Source organism: Pempheris klunzingeri, chromosome 1, assembly GCF_042242105.1.
Source record: "Pempheris klunzingeri isolate RE-2024b chromosome 1, fPemKlu1.hap1, whole genome shotgun sequence".
Classification (NCBI taxonomy): Eukaryota; Metazoa; Chordata; class Actinopteri; order Acropomatiformes; family Pempheridae; genus Pempheris; species Pempheris klunzingeri.
Genome location: NC_092012.1, coordinates 29,858,268 through 29,869,793, shown reverse-complemented (window position 1 = coordinate 29,869,793; position 11,526 = coordinate 29,858,268). Strand labels below are relative to the sequence as shown.

General features: G+C 44.5%; 1 protein-coding gene across 1 annotated transcript; it reads right to left on the bottom strand.

The window, feature by feature from the left end:
- Positions 1–8,149: 8,149 nt before the first annotated feature.
- On the bottom strand, positions 8,150–11,526 carry tlnrd1 (talin rod domain containing 1). Its single transcript, XM_070835800.1, has one exon. The coding sequence runs from the start codon at positions 9,808–9,810 to the stop codon at positions 8,746–8,748; it is 1,065 nt and encodes a 354-aa protein (XP_070691901.1). The 5' UTR covers positions 9,811–11,526; the 3' UTR covers positions 8,150–8,745.

The following is an 11,526-nucleotide window of genomic DNA, read 5'->3' as shown; positions in this document are numbered from 1 at the left end:
CATATGACTTAATGTCCACCTAGGGTGAGCTGCATATTTTTTTCCAAATCAACATGAGGAAATATAAGGAGACAACATGCCTGAATTTGAGGTAAATGGTTATGTTTCAACAACTTTGCAGTATTCTAAACTTAATCCATGTCTGATTTCTGGATATTTTGTTGCTGTGGCTGTAGACTCTTAGTCTCGTTCTTTCACTGAAGTTGTTTTAGCAGTTAGAAGGAAAAGCAGTAGGAGCTTCACTCTTTAATCAAGAACTGCTGCTATCTGCTATTTAAACACCCTGGTGACGGTAATATCCCCCACCCTCCACCTGGCTTTAGGACAAGAGGAAGTCAGGATAACAAATAACCCTTTGCCTCTCCTCCCGGTAGAAACAGGATATGTGAACAGTGCTCACATCACAGGGAAATCACACACACATTTTCGTCTCGCAGACATTTCTCTCACACACGCTTTCCCACAGTATGGAGGGATGAGATGATCCCTGCTGAAGTCAAAACAGTGACAGCAGAGGTGGACTGATGCACAACACAGTGTAAACATGTGTGTGTTTGTGTGTGAGGACAATAGCAAGCAGGGTGGGGTAAGGACAGGATATGAAGTGTGCTTTGTGAATTGAGAGTGCATTTTTGTGAACAATGTGTATACTGTCTGCTCATCAGGAGGAGGAGAGGCAACTGCTCTGATTCCAAAAAAAGATCCTGAAACTATTATGGCTCAAAGGTCAGCGTGTGGGTGTGAAAGCATCCAGCCGACCGTCTCTTCCCCGCAGGCAGGTCTAAGAGAAAAAGAGGGTCTCAACATGGCTAAGGTAAAAGGTCAGTCTTGTACTGCGGTGGGAGCCAAAGAAGGGCCGGGCCTGGAATTAAAAATGGACTTGAGAGACAGCCAAGTTTCCACATTCTGCGGCTGAATGTGAACGGAGGGTGTTTTCAGTAAAATAGAGCAGATGTCAAGGCTGGGGAACAACTGTTTAGTTCCATCACCTGCAATAACAGCAGAGGATCAGCTCCCATCGCTGCTCACGGCCGCATCTGCTGGAAGGTGCCATGTGAATGCCACCACTGAGTGCATCATGGGAAACTTGTTCCGCCTGTTCAGCCTCTGAATGCTAATGCTAGCCAGTTAAGGGTTTTGCTTTGACCGTTAATGGTTAATTGCGGGTGGGACGTTCAGCTCGACATTTTTGTGCTGGTGTGTGTGTCTGTGCACTTTTTGTCTTTTGTGTACATGTAACTTTTTGGCATGGATCCTACAGACAGCTTTAGAAATGAAGGCCAAGAGCTGTATTGGTCCTAGATAAGACACTACTGTCATGAATTCCTCCTGACTCTTCTTTATTCTGGCATTTTTCTATCGACGCACAAGGCACCTTCCACAGCAATATTAGCAGATCAGAACAAATGTTCTGGCCATCCCTCCACTCCAAACACTTTTCATTCCCTGGTGGTCAAATACTGTCGTCCCTTTAGAGTCTCTAGTATATTGGATATCTGTATTGTCATGGCTACAATAATAAAAACAGTGTTACATTCTGGAATCGCAGTTTTGTTGGGTTTCGGCATCAAAACTAAACGGTGAAGTCTTGGAAAAGGTGATGGTTTGCGTCCAAATATGTAAGTTAGTTGGGTTTCACTTTTGGTTTCAGGTCTCAACCGTCCTGCGTCTGACCCACACGTCCTCCCTACACAGACTTTCTAGTTCTTGACTTCATCGCCCTTGATCATCTCATCAGTGAGAACCGTTTGGTCACGCTCACTAGCTCTTCTGTCATGCTGACCCGACCACTCTCTCCCGCTCTCTCTCACCCCTTTCCCTGCCAGTTCCATCGCCTGACCTGCTCCACCCAATTACTCACCTGCTCCCTATTCCCTCTGATTACTCTAGCAGTATTTCTACCGACCCACTTCCCCCAGTCAGATTGTCTTATGCACTCCATAAGTCTTCTCTGACTTTGATTCTCCGCCAGCTCCTTACCTGGTTACATTTGCCTCTTGTTTGCCAAACTGTCTTTGACCTGTTTTGGGATTAAAGAGTTTGGACTTTGCTCTCTGCTTTGTGTTGTGCTTGTGCTTGTGCCTGTTCTGCGCCTGAATGGTTATAGCTACAGTCCAAACACTACTTTAACAAGTAAGAATGACTGTAGGCTTTAGCATGGATAAGAATAACTTTTCGCTCTCAAAGCCACCTACTTTAGTTAAATATTATGACCACCAAAACTGAAGATGATTCAAACTTGAATATCCAGGCCGCCAAGGAGAAACAATTAAGCCTAAATGGAATTAGTCTGTCCTATCAGGTTACATTCTGTCATATGATCCAATTTATCATCTTGAATTTCCTTTAACCGATCCAGTTTGACCTAACCTGACTTTTTTTCAGACTAAATCTGTTACTTATAATATTAGAGAAGGTGCTGAATCAACAGTTAGAGGCTAAGCCTGCCCGTTTTGATCCGTCCTGCTGATTGTTGCACGCAATAGCTAACAGATTATTTCCCTCCTGTAAGACTTCTATCTCTATGAGTGTCAGTGGATCAATGGCAAATAACGCCAAAATCTAAATTAAATGTGCTAAGATTGAAAAAGAAAGGTTTGTATTAACTGTAATATTAAATTTTTTTCTGCAATACTATTTTTCTGTCATTTGTGACCAGCCCACTCTGACTTGGACTCATGACTTCAGTATATCCAAAGTGTTGGCTACGGCCCTGCAGCCATTATGTAACAGTGATCAACTGTGTAAAAGTGAACTGTAATACATAAAAGAAAAGAGCTTCCTCCTAAAAGAAACAAATCATTGAGGACCACAGAACCTTTGTGACTCAGCATGGTGTCACACACACACCAAAAAAAAGTTGAGGAAACCTTTCTGTACTTGAGGCCTCAAGTCACCTGTTGGTGAATGAGAGGAGCATTATTGTGTGTGTGAGGGATTTTGTGAATCCAAACATTTGAAGCATGATAACATAGCAGTAGTGTTACATGACACTGTGTCTCTCCTCTGAAGTGTGTGTGGCATTCCCTCTGTCATAGCCCCTCTGTCAGAGCCATAGCTCTGCCATTTAATCAGCCAAACCCATAAATAATGCACCCAGGATCAGTTTGCTCTTCTCTGGTTACTACAACACACCTGCAAACCAACGTGCTACCCTGGCTGTCAAACAGCAAGGATGTCTCTTTTTTTGCAAAGCCAAACTTGGGCCTTAAAAATAAGACCCACATTCAACTACCTGAACGAGTACAGTTAAAGTGAATATCCCAGAACAGTTTGTCTATCTAAGGGTGGCTCTGTTACTGTCAAAAACTGCTCCCACCAACAAAGGACTTGAGCTACAGTGCAGGTTGCAGCCAGACCAGGTCAGCGTGTGTGTGTGTGTGTGTGTGTGTGTGTGTTTTAAACTGTTTTATGTGAAGAAACTGTCAAACATCCTGTCAAATACTTCTCACGTTTTTGTGGTGTTTGTTATGTGAAGCAACAGACTGCAGCATTATACCCAAAACAAGTTTCCCACTAGGGACAGTAACGTTTATTCTCTATTCCTCTTGTCCACTGGCAGCTTCCTCCTCCTCAGAGACGGGTGTCGACTCGTCAGTGCTGTGGGGATGGCAGCTCCCCTGGGGAGAAGAATAGGCAAGTGCTTCCCTCCTGCAGCAGGAAATGGGCGAAACCTTGCCTGAAATTATGACTCCGGCATTTTGTCATGTGAAGGAAGCCACTCCTGATAGCACAGGCTATAGGTTTCCTGTTGTGGGCCAACAGTTTTGGCTTCGCCGAGTGCTGGGTCAAGAACCGCTGAGAGCTTTTCAGCTTTTTATCATGGCACAGAAAAGCTGAAGTACTGAATTTATAAGCCATAATGAACTGTTAATTTGTCAGTTGCAGTCAAAACTCCAGTTTTGGTTTGTTTATAATCAATTGTGCTACTTTATTTTATTGTTTTAAGTAAATTATCATTTGGTATTCAATGGATATTTTTTCTTAATTTCCCTATATGACGTTCAGAACATGAATACATCATTAAACAACTATTTGCTATGTAAAGATTCAGTGGATTAATGGTGACCTGGGCAGAAAATGAAGTCACACTCACTCTGTCTATCCGAGCTCCTCTGTCCTTCCTCTGTTTCGGTCATCAGGACGGTCACGCGTGCACGTTAGCACGCAGGTCTGTGACTCACTCAGTGAACGAACCCGCAGCATGGTGAAACCGAGCAGACTCAGCGAAGCCGCTGAGCTAACACAGTTTGCACAAAAGCTAAAAAATCTGAGTGTTCGTTCTATTCACTACACGGTGCCCTGCTCTGTGATGGGCGGAAAAAAACATTTATGTCAACAATTCCACGCTGCACCTGAGAGTGACTTTGCAAAATGACTGTCCAAAAACCTAATTTACTGCACACAATAGATGGAACTATTCATATTTTAGTAACGTCTTCAAACTTATTTACTTACTAATTATTTCTGATAATACCAGACAGGTTTACCACCTTCTTCTTCCTATTTGTAAAGGTCCAGTGTGCCCTGAGATACTGTGGCGCACAGATATATGACTTTTAATAAGAAACTCACCACCTTTAACTCATGGTCTCCATTTGGTTATTAATCTCTGTATTGCTTTATCCTCCTATTCAACTGTTTTTCTGTCTCTTATATGATCCTCCATGGTTAATCTGATTGTCCATGTCTTGTTTTTGTCTTCATTTGAATAGGCCCACAGTTTAAGCCTACCACTGCTTGATCTCCTGTCACGGCTATGCAGTTTCACCATTAAGAAAATAAGACGTATATTATGCTGAGACGTCTTTTCCCTCAGAGCTGGATTGAACAGCAGGTTCAGTTTGAGCTGACATCCACAGTACATTTGTTTAGTTAGTTTATCAACGTGAGGCTGCCCGTAAAACTAATTTCCGCACAGAGTGGAACTACTGAGAGTCATATCAGCATTACCTCAACTGTGTTATCAAAAGGTTCAGCTCAGATCCCACATCAAACGTCACACGGAGGACATAACTTTAAAATACATTTTATCAAAGGAGGATTTGGGTTCTGTGAGATCACCACAACCCACATTTTATGACGGCTTTACTCCAGAAGTCAGCGTGTGACCTGGTGTGAACTGGGAAGAGCAGGGCAGCAGATGCTGCTGCATGTACTGGGAAGAGTGGGCAAAACCAGCGCTACGTTCATGTCATGTGATATGACAGCTAGCAACAGGACAGATTCCCATTTCTATACCATACAAGTGTTCACGTCACGAGACAAGTTAAGACGGATGTGAAGTGTCTATATTTGTTTGTTTTGTCAGGCTCTTAAGTATTACTTAGTGTTGAGTTGGATCCATCAGAGCTTTCAGTTTTCCAGTGGTAATTATTCTGTTGGCATGAACAGTATTTATCTGTCCAAAACTGGTAATTACAGTATGTACATATGACATAAACACAGCATTATCTCAACGCTGTGAAATCTGCAGCGTTTGGAGGACAAGACCAAGTATCAGGAAGATCATACAGGAAAAGTGTGAGGAAAGTCTGAAAATGAAATCAGACAAGATTGAGAGATTCATGGCTTCAGTTCCAGCGTGGTGGATTACTGTAACGCTCTCATTCAGAACACTGCTGCTGTACTGAGGAGAACCAAGTTACTCCAGTTACAGAGTAGATTTGAAATGATTGCAGCCAGTTAACAAATCACTCAACTATCTTTGGCCAAACATTTCTGATGTCCTTGTACAATATAAAACCAGTAGAGCCACTGGATCATCTCATCTCATAGAACCTCGGGTTGATTGAGTGTTAACAGTATTTTATTTCATTTCTTTTAATTTAATTAAATAATTCTATTTAGGTTTTTATTGCTTATTGTTTTAAATGTCAATGGGATGTTTTTCCTATGTAAAGCACTCCGAACTGCCTTAGTCCTTGATTGGTGCTGTATAAATAAAGCTGCCTTGCCTACTAACACCTCACAAACTACCATCATGCAGCTCATTTGTTTAATGAGTGCACAGACTAAACAAACAGACACAGACACAGTTTGTGGTTTGTGGTTTTAGGGCGACTTGCATGCTGTATGCTGCAGGTCCCCGCTAAGAGACCCAAACCACAACGTGGACTTCGTGTACATATTAAACCAATGAGATCGAGCATGTTAATTAGTGTGATTTAAGAGGTGTTGGTGGGTGTACTTTTAAACCCTGCCCTGACTCCAGCTCCATATTAAACACTCACACTGATACTGATCTTTTTATTTCACTTTGGTAATGAAAGTTAATCAGCACCTTTCCCAAAATGCCAAACTATTCCTCTAGCAATTCCTGCATCCCAGTTCCAGCGGTCCACTTTCTAGTTGCCTGGTGCCCGACTCTTTTTCACAGCGGACATTTTGTCACAGTCAGAACAGCACAGGTGTTACTAATAACATTAACGACGGCGCTGTTCTTTTAAAGTGCCGCGCGCCGTGTGACGGCGAGCCAGCATGAACAATACCAGGAGCCTGAAACGGAAGCAGCTAAATGGAATTCAGCCATTACTCATTTTATTATGAACAGTTGTACTTCTCCTCCTGTGACATGTCAAAATGCCCTCTGTGACACTACCTGAAGTCTGTAACAAACTCTGGCTGCTCGACTAAAAGACATAATAACGCCGAACAGCAGCGAGGATCACACGAGGTAAACAGTCCATGTGAGACGTCATCGATCTATTTTTGCTCTTCTACAGGGAGGTCAAAGGTCAGGGTCAGCTACAGGAGCTGCTCTGGATTCAGTGTGTTGCTCAACATCACTTCAGTTGGGTGTTTACTGACAAAGCAGCATGAACCCGTGTCTCAGTGGACTCTCTGAAAGACACAACCACCAGGATGTGTCCACTAGAGCAGCAACTGATTATTATTTTCACCGTCTCAGAACCTCTCCTCTTTTTTTCTCCCAGAAAACACTTTTAAAATATCCACTGCTATTTTCCAAGGAGCCCAAGGTGTCTTCAAACGTCTTGTTTTGTCTGTCAAATCCCAAAGACATTCAACTCACATTTACATAAAACAGAAACGCACTAAATCGTCACACTTGAGAAGCTGAAACCAACAAATGTTTCTATTAATCAGTTAATTAGCCACTTGTTTCAGCACTAGAATAGGTGTAGTAAGAGGCTTTAATGTACCTGAGTACAATGTCAATGTGCTTTACTGGACTATTTCCCTTCTGATAGTTTAAACTTCTACAAATCTGCAAAACATATTATATATTTTACTCCCCTACCTTTATCTGACAACTACAGTCACTAGTTAATTACTGATAAAGATTTTACACACAAAACTTACTACAAAACCTATTAAATGTGTTGTTAAAATCTCAAGTTATTAAAATGAGCTCCCCAACCTGCTGCTACATTTAAATGCTACTTACACATTAATGCATCAATAATAATCATTTGTTAATATAATCTAACAATTTACCTGCAAGAGCACTTCTTCTTTTTCCATCATTTATTTAAACTTTATATTTTCGAGATTTGATTTGTAGTCCCTGATATTGTTGTTGTCTTAAGGAGGCTGTTAATGCTTTAATTACAGAATTAACTAAACTTATTCAGTAACTTACGTCCCAATTCTTTCTAAATCACATAAATAAATTACAACCATTTCATCTTAAGTCATCGCGTCTTAAAGGGCTGGTTCACCCAAACTAAAAACAATGTCCACACTTACTCTCTTCCATCTAATGGTATCCAGCCATGCAGATAGTTTTCATCTCATCTGTCCAGGTTTTATGATGTCAGTCTCTGACATTTCTGCCTCCACACCAACACAACGAGGTGAATTAGCAGCTGTGAACTGCTTCCATTTGTTCTGTTTTTCACACAAGCAAAAGTGAAACTGCTGTTTTCTGTGGATTACCTAAGGCGGTGCTTCCCAGCCCTGGTCCTGGGGGTACACTGCATGTTTTAGATGACTCAAATGCCTCTACAGAAGCCTGATCGAGACCCGTTCATTTGAATGTTGAGTGTTGGAGCAGAGGAACATATAAATCATGCAGGGCAGAGTGCCTCCAAGGAACAGGGATGTATTTCTGGAAAGACTTTTTGTTATCGAGGTGAATAAATCATTTAAATTTGGCTTCTCAAAGCACATTAGTCCAACAACAGCATATCAGAAACAACATTTTTAATAGTTGAAATAAATACTCCATTACATGCATGATCAAAACACTTTAAAATACTATGGGAAGTCTGGTAAATAGTGTAAAACCTATGGCACACACTCACAGCAGCTTTTACCAATTAAGAATTCACACGCTGGAAAAAAAAAAACAAAAAAAAAGCATTGAGACACTCAGATCACTCTTTCCAATCTCACAAAGCACATGTAAGGTCAGCCAACCATAGGTTCACACGGCGAGGCTACATCCATCATCAAGGCTGGTGTTTTCACCAGAGCTGAAAACTGAGGTAAGCTTTTCAGGTTTGAAGGCTGCTGTCTGCTGCTGGGCTGTCGGCTGAGCCTGGGTCAGGCCCCGGGCGGGTCAAGTGGTCCGTTTCTAACAAGGTTTGAGTCACATCCAGCGCGACACAAAACCCCATAGGTTGGCGCTCCACACTTTAACCGCCTGAACAGACCCACAGGCAGCCTCCTTCTGATGTTACTCTGACTCTAAACCTGATGAACAGGGATAACCCAAGTGAGTCTCTTTGGTACGTCAGACTAGGACAGAGGGGACCGGAGCTCGTGTTGCCTCTTCCTAAACTAATTCACAGAATGAGAGTTGACTGGCGGCAGAGTCCTTGGAGAGGAGCGTTCTCTGAGTGCCTGAGTGAGCAGAGTGCAGCCATCTGACACAGCACACGCCGAATTACGCAGCCGCTCACGGTAGTCTGCCATTTTGGAGCTGCTCTCTGGATGCTGTGCGACGTCCCTGAGGCCCTGAGTGAGGAGGACACAGGCTGACACCACACTCATGGCCCCCCCTAACACTGCAGTCTGTACCCCCTTCCCTTCAGTGGAGATACTCGCAGCTCTTCCCAGGAATTGTGGCTCGGTGGCGAACCCGACCAGGGCGCTGACGGCCTGGACCAGAGCTGCACTGAAGAGGACGCAGCGGTTCCTGGTCAGCTCACTGGGCTGGGTTTTCACCTCTTTGACGCACGCCAGGAAGGCTGTGCCGCTCGTGCTCATGCTCTTGACGCTCAGTTTGAATTGCTCTTTAGCAAAGCGGTCCCTGGACCTCTCGCTGGCCAGCGACGAGATGTCCGTCAGATTCTTGAGGTTGGTGGAGATGTTCTGGGAGAGCTCGAGGAGGAGCTGCGGGGTGAGGTCCGGCAGGGGCGTGACTCGGAGGACGCTGCAGCTCTGCTCCACTTCGTGCCGGCAGCGCGTCACCTTGTAGCGGTCCACCAGGCCCGGCAGGCAGGGCTGAGAGCCGGGGGTCTCCACGGCTGCCAGGTAGGCGGCGTGGGCCGAGCACTCTGTCAAAGACACCACCAGGTCGGCCATCTCCAAGAGGCGGTCCCCCACCTCTGTGAAGCGGCCCATGTTGAGCTGGCTCTGAATGTCGTGGGTGAGGATGGAGAGCTCTTTAGTCCTGGCGATGACTGTGTCGCGGCACTGGTCGAAGGTGTCGGCCACTGCCACGCCCTCAGAGGTCATGACCGGCCTGGTCTCGCTGGACAGCAGGAGGAGGTCGGCCACCAGCTGCATCTTGCCCTTACATGTGTCACAGATGGAGGAGAGACGCTTCCTCTGCTGCAAACTGCCACTGGGTGTGCTGGTTGATCCCTCGCTAGCCGATTTGCCAGAACCACCACTAGCCATAATAAGGAGGGGAGTGGAGGGGTCGAAAGGGTCAAACTGCACTTCCGGAGGGGGGTTCACTTATTTATAGTTTTCTGCTGCTGCACACTGCATTGTACTGTTTAAGACATTTCCAACATAAGCCTCACCTCACTGCTTTTTTTTTAAACAAACTCTTTTAAATAACAACTGGCCAAACAGTCTTCCTTAATTTCCTTCAGAGTAGAGCTAATCAACTGTACACTGTATATTGACACACAGGACAGGTATTCTCAATGTAAACATGTAGAAAGAGCAAAATTCAATTACTGCATTTACTTATGTTTGAATAACATCCCCATTATTAATTGACGTGTCACTACAGTATATTAAAATAAATGTCTAAACTATGATCTGGCATATTCCCAGTTATCAGCCTCGGTTATTAGGAATTCTACAATGTCGCACGGTCAATCAAAATCCCCACATCTACTGTGTGATCAGTGTAATAAGCTATATTACGCTCTTATCTTGACAAGTTAATTTAAATGCCCTGAACACCATAATCAAAAAGTCAATATTCTCCTTGTAGTCCCAGTTTCTTTTTTTTTTTTTCTTTGCGTGGAACAGATGAATTCACAGGTTGATGAATTAAAAAAGAAAAAGAAATCACACACAAACTGCAGTGCCACCAGGGTGCCTTCTAAGAGGCAAAGTGCAGATTGAGAATTACAAAAAAATAAAAAATAATGTCAAAAGCTCCTTATCTCTTGAAACAAGAACACATTAGCAAGTGAAGTTGCATCTGCTGAACTGCCTGTGCTATTTAGGAACTAGATGCCTTTTCTTGGGGTCTTTTTTTTTTTTTTTAAATGACTCCAGCCAAGAAAACAACTCAAAATTTACTAGATGCCTTTCTGAGTCTTTTTTTTTTTTTTTGTAATCAATGCGATATCATTTTGTGTCCACTCGCATCTGAGCCATCAGCCTGAAACAGCACCGAGACCTTGTCCGACTTGTTCCCACTGAGTTTGACCGGCCTGGCGAACTCATGCTGGTTCCAAACGGGGCACCACCCGGGCAGCTCTTCTGGACAGCGGGAAGACTCGCGTTTCCCCCCGGCACCATCATTTCATGAGTCCTCCCAAGTAAAATCCACCGAAAGGGCGACTTTCCAGCAACACAAGTCCACTTTCAACCTCTTCTTCTTCAAACAGAGCCCTGGGTTAGAAGCTAGCAGTTGCTCCGGTCTCCTCGACTCCATATGCATCGTCCGTCTGTCCGCCCTCCACCTCCTCCTCCTCCGTGTCTTAACTCGGGACCCGAGGTTGTGTAGCCCCGCATGTCCTCCGAGGGGAGTCGCTCCTCATATCCATACCACTCGGCGGTCTTTCCACATCTCACTCGCTCGTCTCGGCAGGTTCCCGTCCACCGCACCGTAAATGTCGCCGGGAGAAGCGGCCGTTACTCCCGGAGATTCAAAGTCGTGCTGCGCGCTCCCGCCGCGGTGCTATGAGGAAGCGGGGAGGGTGTGGTCGCGGCTGCCGGACCGAGCGAAGTTGTAGCAAAGGAACAGCGCGAGTGGCCGCTTCGCTTCAGCCTAACTTCCCTCCGTGTCTCCGAGCTGGCTGCTGTCTCGCGTTAACGACACCGCAGGGGGAGAGTCGTGGCAAACGACAGTCAAGAAAAAAAAGCTCCGAGGACTTTTACAAAGACCGCTTCCACTTCCAGGGCTGGCTGCTGGGCTGCCATGAGACA

Bases quoted from the DNA above. Each gene is read 5' to 3' on its own strand.
- tlnrd1 (XM_070835800.1), bottom strand. From the start codon at position 9,810: ATGGCTAGTGGTGGTTCTGGCAAATCGGCTAGCGAGGGATCAACCAGC.